Source organism: Ctenopharyngodon idella, chromosome 1, assembly GCF_019924925.1.
Source record: "Ctenopharyngodon idella isolate HZGC_01 chromosome 1, HZGC01, whole genome shotgun sequence".
Classification (NCBI taxonomy): domain Eukaryota; kingdom Metazoa; phylum Chordata; class Actinopteri; order Cypriniformes; family Xenocyprididae; genus Ctenopharyngodon; species Ctenopharyngodon idella.
In genome coordinates this window covers 23,840,979-23,861,639 of record NC_067220.1, presented here as the reverse complement: position 1 = coordinate 23,861,639, position 20,661 = coordinate 23,840,979, and the positions used below count along the sequence as shown (strand labels likewise).

The 20,661-nt window shown below is 37.0% G+C and overlaps 1 protein-coding gene across 2 annotated transcripts in view; it reads left to right on the top strand.

Annotated features, from left to right (window-relative positions):
- pspc1 (paraspeckle component 1) overlaps positions 1-17,974 on the top strand; it is a 75,295-nt gene extending 57,321 nt beyond the window's left edge. For both annotated transcript variants that reach the window (XM_051896682.1, XM_051896673.1), the window contains one exon: positions 17,346-17,974. In XM_051896682.1, the coding sequence (XP_051752642.1) occupies positions 17,346-17,558 (213 nt within the window). In that variant the 3' untranslated portion in view covers positions 17,559-17,974. The remainder of the gene's footprint in view (positions 1-17,345) is intronic.
- The last annotated feature ends 2,687 nt before the right edge of the window (positions 17,975-20,661 follow it).

Here is a 20,661-nt window from a genome sequence, read left to right as displayed (position 1 = left end):
GGTATTGAAGACACCTGGTGCCACACTCTAATCAGCTAATTAACTCAAAACACCTGCAAAGGCCTTTAAATGGTCTCTCAGTCTAGTTCTGTAGGCTACACAATCATGGGGAAGACTGCTGACTTGACAGTTGTCCAAAAGACGACCATTGACACCTTGCACAAGGAGGGCAAGACACAAAAGGTCATTGCAAAAGAGGCTGGCTGTTCACAGAGCTCTGTGTCCAAGCACATTAATAGAGAGGCGAAGGGAAGGAAAAGATGTGGTAGAAAAAAGTGTACAAGCAATAGGGATAACCGCACCCTGGAGAGGATTGTGAAACAAAACCCATTCAAAAATGTGGGGGAGATTCACAAAGAGTGGACTGCAGCTGGAGTCAGTGCTTCAAGAACCACTACGCACAGACATATGCAAGACATGGCTTTCAGCTGTCGCATTCCTTGTGTCAAGCCACTCTTGAACAACAGACAGTGTCAGAAGCGTCTCGCCTGGGCTAAAGACAAAAAGGACTGGACTGCTGCTGAGTGGTCCAAAGTTATGTTCTCTGATGAAAGTAAATTTTGCATTTCCTTTGGAAATCAGGGTCCCAGAGTCTGGAGGAAGAGAGGAGAGGCACACAATCCACGTTGCTTGAGGTCCAGTGTGAAGTTTCCACAGTCAGTGATGGTTTGGGGTGCCATGTCATCTGCTGGTGTTGGTCCACTGTGTTTTCTGAGGTCCAAGGTCAACGCAGCCATATACCAGGAAGTTTTAGAGCACTTCATGCTTCCTGCTGCTGACCAACTTTATGGAGATGCAGATTTCATTTTCCAACAGGACTTGGCACCTGCACACAGTGCCAAAGCTACCAGTACCTGGTTTAAGGACCATGGTATCCCTGTTCTTAATTGGCCAGCAAACTCGCCTGACCTTAACCCCATAGAAAATCTATGGGGTATTGTGAAGAGGAAGATGCGATATGCCAGATCCAACAATGCAGAAGAGCTGAAGGCCACTATCAGAGCAACCTGGGCTCTTATAACACCTTAGCAGTGCCTCAGACTGATCGACTCCATGCCACGCCACATTGCTGCAGTAATTCAGGCAAAAGGAGCCCCAACTAAGTATTGAGTGCTGTACATGCTCATACTTTTCATGTTCATACTTTCAGTTGGCCAAGATTTCTAAAAATCCTTTCTTTGTGTTGGTCTTAAGTAATATTCTAATTTTGAGATACTGAATTTGGGATTTTCCTTAGTTGTCAGTTATAATCATCAAAATTAAAAGAAATAAACATTTGAAATATATCAGTCTGTGTGTAATGAATAATATACAAGTTTCACTTTTTGAATGGAATTAGTAAAATAAATCAACTTTTTGATGATATTCTAATTATATGACCAGCACCTGCATGTATGTATATATGTGTGTGTGTGTGTGTGTGTGTGTGTGTGTATATATATATATATATATATATATATATATATATATATATAATGAGCAAAACAAGTGTGATCATCGCACAGTTTGTTTGCTGCTACGATCTACGTCTACTGACCAGCCAATAAAAATGCGACATGAAATCAACGTGACATGGCGCTAAAACTTACCTCAAGCTCTTTTCCCTTCTTCTTTCACCACTTCCTTTTTTTTTCAGCCCATAAAAACTACAACTGCCAAAGTGTGATTCAACATGGTCTTTTTGCTTACCACTAGCGCATGCTGATGACATTGTATTCTTCTATAGAAACTTGCATCATAGCTTACGAGTCGAGGTGTCATCATCGTACAGTCTACATGCATGTCGTACCCAATTTTAATAGATCCATGTCACACAGTGTGATTTGTAATAATCTTATAGGATTGCAAAAATCGTGCAGTGTATCACGGGCTTAAAACTTCACTTTAGAACTAGTAGATATTGAGTGACCGAGGGTATTACCTGCATTCAGATTTACTATTTTCCTTCGGGTCAGTCCTTTGTTCATAATAAAAAATCCGTTTGAATGTCCACTGCGATCTTGTCCTTTTAACATTTAATGGGTTTTCCCATGCCCTACTGACACTGACAGCGCTAGTCAAAGCATTTGTCATTTGTGTCTTGTTCCATGTTCACAACAAGTTTCAATATAAAAGTCTTTGCAACTGAGTGACTTGCTCATAAAGACAATCTTTGCCGCCATCTAATGGTGTAATTAATGTAACTTCATGTTGCTGTTCACGGTCAGAGACTATTTTTTTTCCAGCGGAAGGAAGACTTTTAATGATTTTACTTCATGAAAGTTGCATTGATACATATTTTTTGGCTTTAATATTTTCATTATGTGGTAACTGTTTTATAAAAACAATAAGCCCTGTGAAGCCATGGTTTACAGTGAATTTATAACAGCTAAGGGGGTTTTAGGCACTCCGCTCCACGTCGTGCCTAACAACGCACCTTAGCGGTTATAAATTCACTGTTAACCATGGCTTCTTGGTGTAACGAGCCGTCACATGAGTTGGGATCCATCAGCAGGCTTTATTAACAGAATGCGTGGTACAAACAGACAGGGGCAGACAGTTATAGAAGGGAACAGGCAGAATCTTAGTCGTTGAACAGGCAGAGGATCAGGGCAGGTGGATAACAATCACAGTCCAGTGAACAATAAACAGTCCAAAGGCAGGCACCAGAGAATCGTAAACGGGGATCAAACAGGTTCAGCAACGGGCAGACAATCAGAATAATAAATGCTCAGAAATGTACACCGTGGCAATACAAGACCTCGCAATGAGGGAGAGGTTGCGAGTGGCTTAAATAGTCCAGTAAATGGGTTGCAGCTGGATGTGATGATTAGTCCAAGGTACGGGGCAGATGGGAAATGTAGTGCGTGTGAGTGTATGTGTGTGTGTATGTTAGTATTCAGGAGAGGGCGCCCTCCGATGGTCAGAGGAGGGAATCACGGAGTTCGTCTCTGTGACACTTATTGCTTATTGCTTTATTTTACAGCTAAGGGAATTTTCCATAACACACAGGGCTAAAACAACGTCCTTTGTTTGCAAATATCCCTTTCAATTTAAAAGTCTCTTGCCACTGACTCATTGAATGATTCTCATTCACTCATAAAGTTTTGCCGCCATCTAATGGCGTATTAATGTAACTTTCTCTATCCATATTACGCACTAATGGACCCTTTCTCAATACCAAATACAACATATTATTTATATGAAAAATATTTATTGAACCACAATAGCCATTATAAGTGACAATAGGAGATAAACACAATTGTACAATTCAGTCAGGCTGACTTACTACAGGTGAGATTTTGCATTATTCACCTGTAGTAAGGTCACCAAAAACCTATTTAGTGAATTACAGTAATTTTATGAAAATAACGTTAATTGTTTACTGTAAATACATGAAGGGGGGTATTGGTACAATTTCACCTGTAGTAAATCAGTCTGTAGTAAGTCAATATCGACTTTTAACATTTAAAAACAGACATTTTCAAATTCCATAGTTTGCATACTATCTATACAAGCTTAATATAGCATACTATGTGCAGTCAGATAAAAATAAGCCTCGGATATGAACATAACTGTGAAATTTTGTTTTCTTTTTAACAAGCTCTAAGGTAGGAAAATGCCCTTAACGTGAAACTTTGTGCATCGCGTTATTCTATAGGCTCTTGTCTGTACATAGTTTTTCTTCCATAGAGCCTATTAATGTTTAACGTGGCTTAATGCAGTAAGACGGTGATATTCAGGGTGTACTCACACTAGGCGCTCTGAACCGTGCCCGTACGCGTTTGACCCCCAAAGCCCAGTTCGTTTGACTAGTGTGATCGCTCCGTACCGTGCTGAAGGAGCCAGCGAAGCGGACTGGGGAGCGCTAGCCAGGCTCTCAAAGGCAGCAGAGAAACCAAGGGAACCACAGACGTACCTGCCTTGGGGCAACAAGGTGGAACACAGGGACCCGGCTTGGGGGACTCTCTGTTCGAGGCGGCCCACAGCAGGGTCTGAGTGTGCGGTGCAACACCTACCTGGTTCCACGGTTGGGCAGAGGGTGCGTGAATAGCAGGGTTCTGAACCGGTTCAAGGAATGAAAACGAAATGAAATTTTGACAGGAACATAACCAGGAACGAAGAAATCATATTTAATCGTTCTGAACAGAAACGCTTATTTGAAATGGCCATTAACGTTATTTTATCGTTCTGTTTAATATTGATTTGGCAGTCAACCAATCACGAATTCGAATAGTACAGCCTATGCAAATGTGATGCTGATGCATCCAACGTGAGTGAAATGGCCGTGCTCAGGCTCTAAAGTAACTGAAATGCCCATGCTGACGTGCTCAGGCTCAGCTGTCGAGTCATCATAGGTTAGGTAAGTCACAATGGCAATGCCCTGGCATTAGTTTTTCTGAAGATATATGTCACCAACCGTCAAGCATTAGGCCTACATTTAAGTGGAACTGAATGGATGAATTAATATGCAGCTTGTTGTGAAAAAAAAAAAATGAAGTGAAGTGTGGAGTAGAAAATTAACTTTATTTAGAAGTTCAGGCAAAACCTGCCTTATGTGCAATTTATGTTGTGTTTTTTTTTTTTTTTTTTTTTTTTTTTTTTTGAGGGTTGATTATAGATAAAAATAAATAGCAACTGCATTTAATAATTTGGGCTCTGTTGCTAATTGTAACCTTTAATATTATAGTAATGTGCAAGGAAGGGCTCCCTACATAGCTTACAGCATTAGCTGAGATACATTTTTTTATCCTAAAGATAATTTTAATTAGAATTGAATTTATTTAAACACAGAGGCATATTTGTTAAAAAAAAAGTTTAATAAAAAAAAAATAATAATTTTGTTTAGTTTTCTTCCTCCTGCTGTACAGAACCCGTATCAAACCGTGACTTCAAAACCGAGGTACGTGTTTTTGTATCATTAGACCTATATATATATATATATATATATATATATATATATATATATATATATATACATACAGTATCTCACAGAAGTGAGTACACGCTCACATTTTTGTAAATATTTTATTTTATCTTTTCATGTGACAACACTGAAGAAATGACACTTTGCTACAAAAGTGTGGTGAGTGTACAGCTTGTATACCTGTAAATTTGCTGTCCCCTCAAAATAACTCAACACACAGCCATTAACACTCAGGGGTCGGCTGGTCGCGCCGGCGATACCACCGTGCTTTTTTCTTATCAGTATGAAAGAGACTCAAAATACTCCATCAGTTTTGCACATACAATTAAGAGTTATACACCATTTTAATCTGTGAAATATCTTCTTTTACACTGAGTAAAAACAAAATGTTGTGCTTTTTGCAAAATAAAGAAAACTAACATGACGCGTGATCTGTCGTCTCCCTCTGAACGAAGGCCAATCTGATAGTTCTCCGAAAATTAAGTGTAACTTAGTGAATACTAATCACAAAAAAATTAGACTCATGTTTAAAGAAATGTTGAAATGTCAGGTTTTGAATCGTGTAAGTCAAATCTAAAACAAATATTCTCTGTTTATGTAATCTGAATGAAAAGAGACACATGTCAGACGTCCGTGAGTCAGCTCATTATCCGCTAATGCGGCCACGCCCACGGAGCGAGCGCTATTCAGAGGCAATACATGTATACATCGTCACAATCGTGTATTTATTATCTTCAAAAGTGTTTGTCTGAATGGTATAGTCATGGTTAGCGATCTCTGGAAGCCTCTGTTAGTTCCTGGAATGTCACATGGTATGCCTGTTCTTCACTGAGTCATGGACTAAATGTGCACAGAGCGCCCTCCGGCTGCAAGTATGAATTGAAAACACAGTATCCAGCGCTCATAGTGATGACAATAAATACTGAATAAATGTTACTCCTCTGTATAGAAAATTGACATAAACATATGAGAATCCATCAATATTTCTCCAAATGTGCATGCTTTTAAACTAAAAGCCCTGATGGATGTTGTTTTGTTAAAGGTAACGACTCCGTTTTTCATATTCATAACTCCTGACACATAGGCTATTAACAAATTATGCTCACTATAAGATTTTAAGAGTAAAACAGAGGTCAAAATGTGAAGCTTGAGTCTTAGATCTTTTTAATGATGTATAGTTTGTCAGCTGCACATTAACAAAGTATATTAAAATAGAAAACCATTATTTGGTTAGAGACTTGAGACTTCTTTTAAAAACATTATAACAGTAATGCATCCAATCTTTTGACTGGTACTGTAATTTAAACTATAATAGGCCTATACAAAATTTTCTTCAAGTGATGTGCAATAATACGTGCATGCATGAGATCACAAAAATCATGTTTTTTTTGTCAAGAGTGGACATTATATTAACGTATTACTGTTATTAGCATGATCACGGAGGGTTTTTTCACATAGCCTACCTGACTGAAAGGGCTCATTATGCGGGTCATTATGCAGGTCAATATGCGGGTCTTACAGTGTAATGACACTTTTTCCATTAATATGTTTATGGACAACTGAAAAATGCACAAATGTCAGGGCATGTCAAAACTTCTCCAGGGCCCCAAAAATCCTCAGACCCCAGAGGATTAATGTCTAAACCACTGGCCACAAAAGTGAGTACACCCCTAAGCAAAAATGTCCAAATTGGGCCCAATTAGCCATTTTCTCTCCCCGGTGTCATGTGACTCGTTAGTGTTACAAGATCTCAGGTGTGAATGGGGAGCAGGTGTGTTAAATTTGGTGTTATCGCTCTCACTCTCTCATACTGGTCACTGGAAGTTCAACATTGCACCTCATGGCAAAGAACTCTCTGAGGATCTGAAAAAAAAGAATTGTTGCTCATAATGATGGCGTAGGCTATAAGAAGATTGCCAAGACCCTGAAACTGAAACTGAAACATAAAGCCATTATTGTCAAAATAGCTGGCAACAAAAGTGAGTACACCCTAAGTGATAACAGTTGTATGTTGTTTAACCATGCAAAGCCACATGTCCTATTCATCATGTTCATGTTTTTGTCTGCTTGACAGGACCATACAAATGTGTGGATCTTGTATTAGAGCAGTTAAAATTTGGTGCTTTGAGTACAATTCTCTCATACTGATCACTGGATGTTCAACATGGCACCCCATGACAAAGAACTCTCTGAGGATTTGAGAATTAGAATTGTTGCTCTCCACAAAGATGGCCTAGGCTATAAGAAGATCTGTAACACCATGAAACTGAGTTACAGCACAGTGGCCAGGGTCATAGAGAGAGGTTTTCCAAGATGGGTTCCACTCGAAACAGGCCAAAGAAGTTGAATCAAAGACCTTGTGCTGTGCGTCAGGTGCAGAAGCTGGCTTCAAAAAACAGATGCATGAGTGCTGCCAGCATTGCTTTAAAGGTTGCAGAAGCAGGAGGTCAGCTTGTCAGTGCTTAGACCATATGCCGCACACTGCAACAAGTTGGTTTGCATGGCCGTCATCCCAGAAGGAAGCCTCTTCTGAAGCTGGCTCACAAGAAAGCCCACAAACAGTTTGCTGAAGACAACCTGTCCAAGAGTATAAATTACTGGAACCATGTCCTGTGGTCTGATGAGACAAAGACAAACTTGTTTGGCTCAGATGGTGTCCAGCATGTGTGGCAACGCCCTGGTGAGGAGTACCAAGAAAATTGTGTCTTGCCTAGAGTCAAGCATGGTGGTGGTAGCAACATGGTCTGGGGCTGCATTAGTGCTGCTGGTACTGGGGAGCTCCGCTTCATTGAGGGAAACATGGATTCCAACATGTACTGTGACATTCTGAAGCAGAACATGATTTCCTCCCTTCAGAAACTGGGCTGAACGGCATGATAATGACCCCAAACACACTGCCAAGATGACAACTGCCTTGCTGAGAAAGCTGAAGGTGAAAGTAAGGTGATGGAGTGGCCAAATATGTCTCCAGACCTGAACCCCATTGAGCACCTGTGGGGCATCCTCAAGCAGAAGGTGGAGAAGCGCCATGTGTCTAACATCCAGCAGCTCCATGATGTCATTATGGAGAAGTGGAAGAGGATTCCAGCAGCAACCTGTGCAGCTCTGGTGAATTCCATGCCCAGGAGGATTAAGGCAGTGCTAAATAACAATGGTGCTCACACAAAATATTGACACTTTAGACACAGTTTTGACATGTTCACTTAGGGTGTACTCACTTTTGTTGCCAGTTATTTAGACAACAATGGCTGTATGTTGAGTTATTTTCAGAGGACAGTAAATTTGTACTGCTACAAAAGCTGCACATTGTCTGCTCTAAAGTATATCCAATTTTCATTTCTATAGTATTGTCCCTTGAGAACATATAATAAAATGGTTGCTGAAATGTGAGGGGTGTACTCAATTTTGTTAGATACTGTATGTGTAATATATATATATATATAATAATAATATTTATACAACAGTTCTTTCTGGTTCTCGAATCTGATTGGCTGATAGCTGTGCGATATTTTAGTGATAACAGCACTCCTACCTTTTCACCGTTTGTATCACTCTGCTTGAAGCGACTGTCATGGCAGCCGAGCAAATCCACCATATTTTTGCGAATGCTACACTTGTTGAAGTGAAGTGAAGTGAAGTGACAAGTGGCCAAGTATGGTGACCCATACTAGGAATTTGTGCTCTGCATTTAACCCATCCAAGTGCACACACGCTGTGAACACACAGACACCGTGAACACACACCCGGAGCAGTACCACGAACTGTAGTTTTAAGAGTTTTTTAGGCGAGAATGTAGTTTTGACATGAATTATTTGACTTTTATTTAATCATAGTGCCTATTTTACAATTTAAGACGTTTTCGGGAAATGTAAGCTCCAGGCCGTCAACGTCCATTCAGGGGTCGTATAACCGCAGAGAACAGCTTCATCTCGGCCAGTGCTTCGGGGATTTGCCGCTGGCTCTTATAGTGGTTAAACATGAGACACAATTCATTTTTGGTATATAAAACGGGCAATCTTTGGTCTTATTAATCTATTACTTGTTCCAGAGCAAGTCGAATTGTGCTGTGTTCAATTTGATAATGTAATATTAAGGCTAAACTTCCTCTATATGCATAGCATATTGGCTACAACTAGACGGGAAATATCAGGTGAAGACTCTTCTCCGCTCTTCAAATACATAAAACATTAGCCTTTATAGATATAGTGTTTCTTGAGCAAAGAAAACGCTTTACTTTTTTTTTTTTTTCTTCAAACATCAGCTCTTTATTTACCTTTGCATTGCAAAGAAGCAGAGATCTCCAAACCGCGTGCGGCACTTCATTCGCGATAGAGGTGGAGCGGATTTATGAGGTTTGACTGACAGTTAGAGGACCCAATAGAGTTGTCACAAGCTCTTTAAAATCCTTTTCATTCGTTAAATATTTGTAAAACCCACATACAGGCATAAAGCATTGTTTATTTAAAAAAAAAAAAAAAAAAAGAAGAAATATAGAGGTTTTTTTTTTTTTTAGGAAATATAGAGATACAAGCTGGTTTCTGCCTGAACACCCACATTATTTTCTCAACTGTGTAGCTTTTATTTTATTTATTTATTTTTTGGCATGTGGTAATTATCCACAGCACATTTGACAACCTGTCACGGGAACACTATAGTGCTTTTGTACGTTTGACTGAACTGTACAATTGTGTTCCTACTGTCATTTATAATGGTAATTTTTTTTTTTGTTTGATGTTCAATAAATAGTGCGTAATATGGATTGAGTGAAAGTTACATTAATACGCCATTAGATGGAGGCAAACTTTACAAATGAATGAGACTCATTCAATAAGTAAGTCGCAAGAGACTTTTAAATTGAAAGGAACTTTTGCAAAGGAAGTTGTTTGCTGTATGTTACGGAAAAATCCCTTAGCTGTAAAAAGGACAAATAAGTTACAAAGATCGCTTTCTTCAGCGGACATTCAAACGGACTTTTATAATGGATATAATATTATAGACATCGACCCGAAGAATGAATGTTATTTCAGACAGGTAATGCTCGCTCAGGCGATCTCTCTCTCTCTCTCTCTCTCTCTCTCTCTCTCTCTCTCAATAATACTGTACAAAATACAATGCATTTCAATGGAGGGACTCAACATTCCTTCGTTACTAGTTCTAAAGTGACGTTTTAGAATTAGTAACAGAGGCTTGGTCCAACTGTCAACTTGAGATTTGAATCCGTGGCGGAAAGAAGTAGTGCTGCACAAAAGGGGGTTTTAAAGACACTCTGTTGTTATTTCTTATTTATTTACACACTCGTGCTGTCGAACTGTTGTATAAATGCAATATCACACTCGTAGACGTGCGATATGGCTGTATATCAGCACGCTGTGATTACCTACGGACGAATTATATTGATTTTTATTGAGTTATATATAGAGTTATATTAAAAAAATATCGTGGCTCTTTCAAGCTTTATAATTGGAGTGATTGGAGGATGAGATTTTGAAACCCAAAAAAAGTGCATCCATCGATCATAAAACGTGCTCCACGCGGCTCCGGGGGTTAATAAAGGCCTTCTGAAGTGAATCGATGCGTTTGTGTAAGACAAATATCCTTATTTAAAACTTTATAAAGTAAAATAATGAGCTTTCAGCAAGACAGCCACATGCATTCAACTTGCGTCTAAAAAGCATTAACTTAGTAACGTAGTACACAATGACATGACGTACCATGCATTATAACGTAGGACATAGCATAGTATGTCATGGCATAGCGTAGAACGTCATGGCATTGTGTACTATGTCATGGAAGTTAAAATAAAATTTAAAATGTGAAAGTACCAGTGTATGTTTCCAAGATATACCAAAATTAAGGTATCTCTCTCTTTGTGCGTTTTATTCTTGTTCTCATTGAGATTCTGCAGGCATTACGTTTCTAATGTGCTAATTGATTGTTTGATTTTTTTTTTTTTTTTTTTTTTTTCCTCCCTTTTTTTTGGGTATTCATGGGCTCCACGGCTTATCCTATTCATCCATTGAACTTTCTGGGGAAAAACAAAACAAAACAAAAAAAAATGATAACACTTTGAAGCCTGTATTTATAATGCATTATAAGTGTATTCTTAATGCATTATAATGCATACATAATGCTTTATAAACAACATTATAACATGTATCAACTGATAAATAATCATAACAGTAGTTATAATACATTATAATACTTAGCTATTTGTTGTTATAACTTTTAAAGTGCTCATATTATGGCATTTGAAAGGATCCTATTTTTGTTTTGGGAGTCTCCAACAACAGGTTTACATGCATGCAAAGTCAAAAAAACACTTTCATTGTCTTATAATATGCATTTATTTTTACCTTGTTTGTCTAGCCCACAGCTCGGTGGCAAACACCCAAACAGTCACGGTGTATGCGTTAGCTCAACGCAGAAACGTATTGTTAAAGCACTGCAGTTGTACACCAACGCATTGCTCTATTCTTTATCATAACTCGAAGTAATAACAATGACAAACATTTGACACGTTTCTAGACAATTGCGAGCAAACACATACTGCTGTTAGCTGGTTAGCCGGAGACCTACAAGCTGTGCAGCATACACAACACACACACAACTAAATACATATTGTGCATGCTACAGAGAACATAACAGCAACAATTATTAATCATACTTACAGGTTGTGATTCGGAAGAGGAAGAAGCTGGTCCAACTAAACTGGGTACTGACCCATCCTTCAATAACAACCGGCTTGCAAATTCCTCGTTGAGCACATTTAGGTTGAAGAAGCAGTCATCAGTAAAATGAGAGGAACACAGCACAAGGTTCGGGTTATACTGCTGTGGTATCGTTGTAAAGATGAACTTTAACCACTGATTCTTCACGTATTGGCAGTGTTTGAGGGGTTTCAAGTTTTCCCTGGTGTTTGCGTGTGCAATAACTAGGCAGGCAATATGCTAATATTTCGTCTTTCGACATCACAATGAAACGGCTTGGGATTCGTTTTACAAACGACTCATTTAATTGACTCAGGGTCGACTCTCTTTTGAGAGACAATAACTTTATATACAGTGCGTTTTCAGACTTAAAACTTTGCCAGATGTTTTCATTCACTTAGAGCTATGTTACACACTTACATGAAAGGTAAATTTAAAAAATCCATAATAGGGGCACTTTAAGAGTATGATTCATTATAAAACCAGATGAACCCTGAATTTATAAAGCATCATAAGGGTATTTATATTATACATAGGGTATATTATAATGTATTGTATCATCTCATGAATAATCATAACAGCAGTAATAATACTTACCTATTTGTAGTTATAACTATTAAGAATATGATGATTTATAACAAAATAAACATAATTGGGTAATGCTGGGTACACACTAAAAGATTTTCAAAGTGTGAGAGACCACACACATGAGGACAAAAAATCCTAGATTTAACCGTTTTGCTCCTATAGTGTGTGGTGTGCCATGATGTGACGAACACAGCACACCACACACTAACAGATTTTCAACCAGAGTCCCAACTGTGAACACGAGAAATCTCGCAAAATCTCTTGAGACTTCAGAATAAACATGATGGACGATATGCAGAAAGAAATTGCATTGATAGTGTTTGGAATGATTTTGGTATGTTTTACAAGACACTTTATATAAATACTCGTGCTGTTGCCACAAATTGTCAAGCTGATCCTCCATCTCTGCTGTCCAAATCCATTTAACTTGATGTTGCGCCATGATTGCGTTTGTTATGCTTCTGTCTTCTGTCAGATCGCTTTCTGATTGGATATTGTTTAGTTTCACGTCATAATCTCCATAGCGTGCGCACGTTTGTCCTTGGGGTTCCCAACACACTTCAGGATTCTGATTCGCGATCAGGGAGCCTCCGATGTTCTTCTGAGCAGATTCAGCCACTCTTAACACACCTCACACCACAGGAAAATCTGATAAGATAATCTGTAGAACCATCAAGATAATCCGGACATACCTAGGATTGTCGGAAGGGGAGAAATCAGCCCAAAATCAGCCCGATTATCTTGTAGTGTGTACCCAGCATAATACTTTCTATGAAGACCATGCTTATAATGAATTATAGCTCAATTTATACTTATGTATAAGCAAGTATTACTATTTTATAAACATATTTATAAAGACTCATTAAGACCTATACCACATTATAAGAACAGTTATAGTTACATTTATATTATTTTTATAATTACTTATAAGTCATGCATTTTCCTTTTCAATGCACGTTCATAATCCATTATACACTGATTTATAAGTATTAATTAGTCAGTCGTATGGTTCCATTAATGTATTTATAAAGATGCAACCTGCATTGCTATAATGTTATTATATTATAGTTACAATGACTTTTTATTCAGATTTATTTCTGTCAAATTAGTGAATATATTGTTAATAGCTGTGTTGTTAATAAATACTTATTAACTAATTATACTTATTGTAAGTAATAATACAGTTACTAATCTCTATAAATGCATCATTGATGGCTTTAAGTAAAGTGAATATATAGGACACAATTTTCCTAAATCAAATGTTAAGAAATCATGAAGATGTGCTCATTATACATTTTTAAGTTGCTTACTTGTAAATGTAACTAATGAACAATAATTCCTGTAATAAAATAATAATAATAATAATAATAAAACAGAAATCATTTATACAGTTGGAAAAAATGTATCTTTTTTTAATGTTACTAGCAAAACACTGCAACAATATTTTTAAAATATAATTCCAAACTGCTATAAGCAATACCATGCATATGGCTGAGGAGATATAGATTTTAACAAATCAAAATTAAAATTCATGACCTCTAATGCAAACATTAGCCATTAAAGACATAATAACTAATTGGTACAGCAAACAAATGTCTCTGGAACTATTTTATATATGATCATTTATAAATCAGTGTACAATGGTTTATGAGCATGCACATTGAAAAAGCAAATGCATGGCTTATACAGGTGCTGGTCATATAATTAGAATATCATCAAAAAGTTGATTTATTTCACTAATTCTATTCAAAAAGTGAAACTTGTATATTATATTCATTCATTACACACAGACTGATATATTTCAAATGTTTATTTCTTTTAATTTTGATGATTATAACTGACAACTAAGGAAAATCACAAATTCAGTATCTCAGAAAATTAGAATATTGTGAAAAATGCTCAATATTGAAGACACCTGGTGCCACACTCTAATCAGCTAATTAACTCAAAACACCTGCAAAGGCCTTTAAATGGTCTTTCAGTCTAGTTCTGTAGGCTACACAATCATGGGGAAGACTGCTGACTTGACAGTTGTCCAAAAGACGACCATTGACACCTTGCACAAGGAGGGCAAGACACAAAAGGTCATTGCAAAAGAGGCTGGCTGTTCACAGAGCTCTGTGTCCAAGCACATTAATAGAGAGGCGAAGGGAAGGAAAAGATGTGGTAGAAAAAAGTGTACAAGCAATAGGGATAACCGCACCCTGGAGAGGATTGTGAAACAAAACCCATTCAAAAATGTGGGGGAGATTCACAAAGAGTGGACTGCAGCTGGAGTCAGTGCTTCAAGAACCACTACGCACAGACATATGCAAGACATGGCTTTCAGCTGTCGCATTCCTTGTGTCAAGCCACTCTTGAACAACAGACAGCGTCAGAAGCGTCTCGCCTGGGCTAAAGACAAAAAGGACTGGACTGCTGCTGAGTGGTCCAAAGTTATGTTCTCTGATGAAAGTAAATTTTGCATTTCCTTTGGAAATCAGGGTCCCAGAGTCTGGAGGAAGAGAGGAGAGGCACACAATCCACGTTGCTTGAGGTCCAGTGTAAAGTTTCCACAGTCAGTGATGGTTTGGGGTGCCATGTCATCTGCTGGTGTTGGTCCACTGTGTTTTCTGAGGTCCAAGGTCAACGCAGCCATATACCAGGAAGTTTTAGAGCACTTCATGCTTCCTGCTGCTGACCAACTTTATGGAGATGCAGATTTCATTTTCCAACAGGACTTGGCACCTGCACACAGTGCCAAAGCTACCAGTACCTGGTTTAAGGACCATGGTATCCCTGTTCTTAATTGGCCAGCAAACTCGCCTGACCTTAACCCCATAGAAAATCTATGGGGTATTGTGAAGAGGAAGATGCGATATGCCAGACCCAACAATGCAGAAGAGCTGAAGGCCACTATCAGAGCAACCTGGGCTCTTATAACACCTGAGCAGTGCCACAGACTGATCGACTCCATGCCACGCCGCATTGCTGCAGTAATTCAGGCAAAAGGACTAAGTATTGACTAAGTATTGAGTGCTGTACATGCTCATACTTTTCATGTTCATACTTTTCAGTTGGCCAAGATTTCTAAAAATCCTTTCTTTGTATTGGTCTTAAGTAATATTCTAATTTTCTGAGATACTGAATTTGTGATTTTCCTTAGTTGTCAGTTATAATCATCAAAATTAAAAGAAATAAACATTTGAAATATATCAGTCTGTGTGTAATGAATGAATATAATATACAAGTTTCACTTTTTGAATGGAATTAGTGAAATAAATCAACTTTTTGATGATATTCTAATTATATGACCAGCACCTGTAAGTAATTATAAAAATAATATAAATGTATCTATAACTGTTCTTATAATGCAGTATAGGTCTTAATGAGTCTTTATAAATATGTTTATAGAATAGTAATACTTACTTATAAGTATAAATGGGCCTATAAATCATTATAAGCATGGTCTTCATACCATGCTTATAATGACACTTCTAAATATTATTTTTTACATAGTGTTGTTCTACCACACTTACATTTTTTACACACTTACTTTCACTAATTATTTACGTATTGACAGCGTTAAAATGTACACTACTTACGAATGAACAAGATGTACAAATGTGTAAACATTTAAATTTATAAATATTAAAATCGTGCAATAATGTTTTGATTCTATTGAAGGCATATGGGTATTTTCAGTCGCATATATTAAATGTAGTTTACTCATTCTACTAATATGAAATAGCATTCACTCTTTTCGTGACTTATGCTGCACTTGTTTTTAAGGATTACATAATGTTAAACTGGCCTACACTTTAAAACCTTAACATGAATAATATTTCTGTAATCACTTATACATTGTCATGTAATATTTATTTTGTTTGTACAACCATAAAATACACCAAAACATACAAAACCATAACATCATCATTTGAACTACTTTTGACATTTTTGCAAAAAATAAATTATCATGATTACAATTGTCTGTCTATTATGCTTTTCTTTATAACTGTATATTTTTAAGAAATAGTTATGGGTATGTTTAGAGGTAGGAGTGGGATTAGCGGCTCAAAATATCTTTTTTTTTAATGCTATACTGTTTCTAAAATTGTCATTTTACTACACATTTCTGTCCATTACATTGTATTTTTATATTCTCTATAAAATGCTTTAGGTTTGGGTAGGGTTTAGGGATCTAAAATATGTCTATAAATGGTAAAAGGGAAAATGATTCAGCTGAGTTTGATGTTTTAGGTGTAAAAATTTAATAATGCTATGATCAAATGTTGATCAAAAAACACATCCATATTGTATGTTTCAGCATTTATCCAAACGTACAAAAAAGTAGGTTTTGTGTTTTCCACACAACTTTTTACCCTAAGGGAAATGTCTTATAACCCATTCATGATATCTTATGGATGTTTATAAGAATACCTAACTTTTGTTACTTAAAGCAGACAAAGACCATGTATAAATATTATTACCACATTATAAAGGTTTTTAGATGTTTATTAGAAGTCACTTTAAGCAGTAAAAGCCCACTCATAAGATGTAGTATTATACTGTGCAGATCTTACAATGTCAAGATGAGACTTGGGACAGTAAAATATGAAACTATGGGATATATATTACTCTATAACTTAAGTGGATAAAATTATGTTCATTGTGTGTTATAAATCATCATAATCTTAATAGTTATAACCACAAAGAGGTAAGTATTATTACTGTTATGAATATTCATTAGATGATGCAACACATTATAGGCTTTTTATAAGGCATTGTGTTTGCATTATGATGCGTTAAGAATACCATTATGATGCATTATGAATGCAGGCTTCATCTGGTGTTATAATGCATCATACTCTTAAAAGTTATAACCACAAATAGCTAAGTATTATATTGTATTGTTAATATTATTCAATCAGACGATACAGCATATTATAAGGTTGTTTATAAGGCATAATGCATTAAGAATACCCTTATAATGCATTATAGAAGGCTTTATAGAAAGTGTTACCAAGAAAACATTTATTTTTGCTCATTTTTGGACTTCTTGTTTCTGCAACAACTAAATGTTGTATGGTTAATGTAAAATGGCAACATATTTTTGCATGTAACATTTGCTTGCTACAAACATGCCCTTCCTATTTTTAATCCAGCATAATGAGCGGTTTTCTGAAGGAGGAGCTCTTCCGATGGGGTCTCCCGTGGGTGGGCGGACTGGTGTTGACTCCCCTCAGCAGCAGCAGCATTCGCCCATGGTGGTTGGGGCAGGTCCTGTTCCAGGTGTGGTTGGCCAAAGTGGCTTTGGGAGAGGAAGTCCAGTCGGGAGCAACTTTGATGGGCTGAACAACAAGCGACGTAGATACTAATATTTGTTTTCTCTGGAAATTATGCTAACATATGTACAGATCAGAGCACATTGACTCATGATTTCTGATAAATGACCAAATGACCATTTATGTCTAATATGGACAGAAATGGCATGAGCCAGGCCCTGTGTTAATGTGAAACACTGTCATAAATTATGAAATGCCATTGAATCAGCTTGTACTTGACAAAATATCCTAAACCAAGGTAGTAGATTGCTTACTGCTTACTATTAATGTAGTCATTTCCTTTTTTTTTTTTTTTTTTTTAAAGTTTTATGTGGAACTTGCATGTGTTCTCATTTGTTGTGTCTGTGATTCTGTGAATTTTTATTTTATTTTATTTTTTTAAGAATATCTAGAATTTTTCTGCTTTCTTGTTTAGAATGTCAGTACTTTGAATAAATGTTTTAAAATAATTTTGTGCATTAGTGGTTAAGTCGCAGATTTTATTAAAAAAAAAAAATCCTTATTGTTACTATTCTAGTTGCTGATTCTGAGTAAATGGCACTTACAGGGTGTTCCAAAGGTTTTCCTATTTTAATGAATAATATTTTAATGACTTTCACACTGTGCTTAACCCTGAGTTATTGTCATTCTAAACCCTGTGAAAATGTCAGATGACCACCCTTACCTCTGGGTGCCAGCTAAGGAATTTCACCTTAACAGTAAAAGAACAGTCATGGGTGATTGAATAAATAACTGTTATGTAAATTGGAGGGAGGTTTTCAGAAATTTTATGTACAAAAATAACAACTACTAAATGAGTGGCATGAATGGATAATGAAATAAAGTGCATAAGATTGATAAATGCAGGTGATTAAGTTGGATGTTACTATGGCAGAGTTATCTCAAGGAAAGATAAACTGTTTCTCTGAAACTAATAAGGTGAATCACCTTATTCTGAATTCAACAAATTAACTGAATGATTCTTTATTAACTGACATCAGCTATGCAGAATCACATACTGACAATACAAGTCTCTGGAAAGCAGTTTGGTAAAATGATATTTACATTTTGCTTGGTCAAGTGGTGATTCCAGTGGTGGCCGACAATTTCCGCTGGTTGTGCTGGGCTTCCACTGGTTGTAAACAGCCTTTAACATGAAGAGCTGGATGATGCTGAACTTCTGGAGCACCAAGAAGGTCCTTGTAGTCTGGAACATGCAGATGAAGCTACCTTGGTAAAGGTCCTGACAGTCTGGAACTTGCAGATGGAAGAGTCTTGGAAGAGAAGGTTTGCTTGTGAAGGCCTATGCTTGTTGTCGTTGTTTGTGTTAATGTCGCAGAACTCCCCAAACTTCCCTTCTTTCAGAATTTTTTTTTTGTTTGTTTGTTTCTGTTAGCTTCTGAGCTTCAGTTTTAGTTTTTTAGAGCTTCAAAGAGTTCAAAGCCTTTTGGTTTCCAAAGAGAACCTTTTTATCCTAAGCAGGAGGGATTTGAAAATTGGCTTTTTCCTATTCCAGTGACATGATTGGCTGTTGAGATCAGTATGGCCCACTCTTATTTGCAGTCTGATGTCTAAAAATTCACAGCTTTATAAGTGTCTTTATGGTTTTATCAATGCATTATTCACTTTCCAAACAACTTCCAAATTAACTTGGACATTGTGCTGAACCCATGAGTCCAAACATGATTCTGAAATGTTGAACTTTCACCCTTAACATCACAAACAGAACTCAGTGTGCCACATTACTTTGAATGGATATGGAGAGGGTATGCTCAATATTGTGTCTAAATAGAAGTATGGCCCTGTTTATACCTAGTATTAAGATCTGTTTTGGTCGATCGGATCACAAGTGAAGACGCTAAATACAGGTGTAAAACGTTTTAAGCTTGCACACTTTTGACCACTTAGGTCAAAGTGAGCTGGCTTTAGACCCGGCACTTTTCAAACTACTAGGGTGATGCCCCAGCACATGCAATAAAGGATAGAACTGTGCTTTACCGCTTAATTCTTTGTTGAATCAGTATGGCTAACATTTCGATATTTTCATTAAAAGTAAGTGAGCTGTGCTTCTGATTGTAATTTTGAAATAACTGAAATAACTTATTTCTGTGACCTGATGTGGCGGCTTCTCATAAAATGAGGGGAATTATTATAGTATTCTATCAGGGCTGCAAACAAATCTTCATTTTTTTATTTTTTTTTCCTGCCAAAGAATCTTACACAATAGGTTTGCACATGACGTCAAAATTACCTTTTTTCAGTCTATATCTGTTCAGATATATCCGTCAGATTTCGCGCTGCAAAACATCCATGATGGCTATTAACCTGTCCATGTTGGCAAATGATCATGGCCATGTGGAATATATAAATAATTTTAATAGCACAGGCATTCAAAACCCGAGGTTCTACCATGTGCGTAGTAAAGCGATCACCGACTATCATTTTGGGCGGGAATTAATGTAAACACAGATATCGGATACCATTCATGTCTAAAGTAAATGTAAGCAGGCGGGCCAAAAAATCGGATATGGTCAAAATATCAGATCTGTGCATTAAGACTTGCAGTGTAAATGTGAGTATGAGCTGAAGAAAGTGTTTCCATCCACATCCATCCATCATAAACGTGTACTCTACATGACTTCGGGGGTTAATAAAGGCCTTCTGAAGCGAAGTGATGCGTTTGTGTAAAAAAAAAAAAAAATCCATATTTAACAAATTTTGCAGTGAAATATCTAGCTTCTGCCAGACCACCTTCTGTATTCAAGTTACTAAGAAAGTGTAAACTGGCACCGCATCAGTTACGCTTTTTCTGCAAGTTGAATAGGGAAGATGTAGGATGTAGTGTAAGCTTTTTGAACTGCAAGAGTTTTACACTTTCTTCGTAATAAGCTAATTGGCTGCAGATGTGACATGAACCAATCAACTTGTGCCACGTAGTTAACGCCGAGAATATCATCAGTTTGTGTTAAGGACCCATCAGCATGTGCCATCTAGAGTTTCATGACAGAACTAGACATTTTATTTATATTTTCAACATCTCATCAGCAATCCAACCATACCAATCTCTTTTCACCTACCTACAGTTCAGAAGCTTTCATGCTAAATCCCCTTTTGAACCTTTATTCATAAATGACTCCGACAAAACATTAAAAAAAAC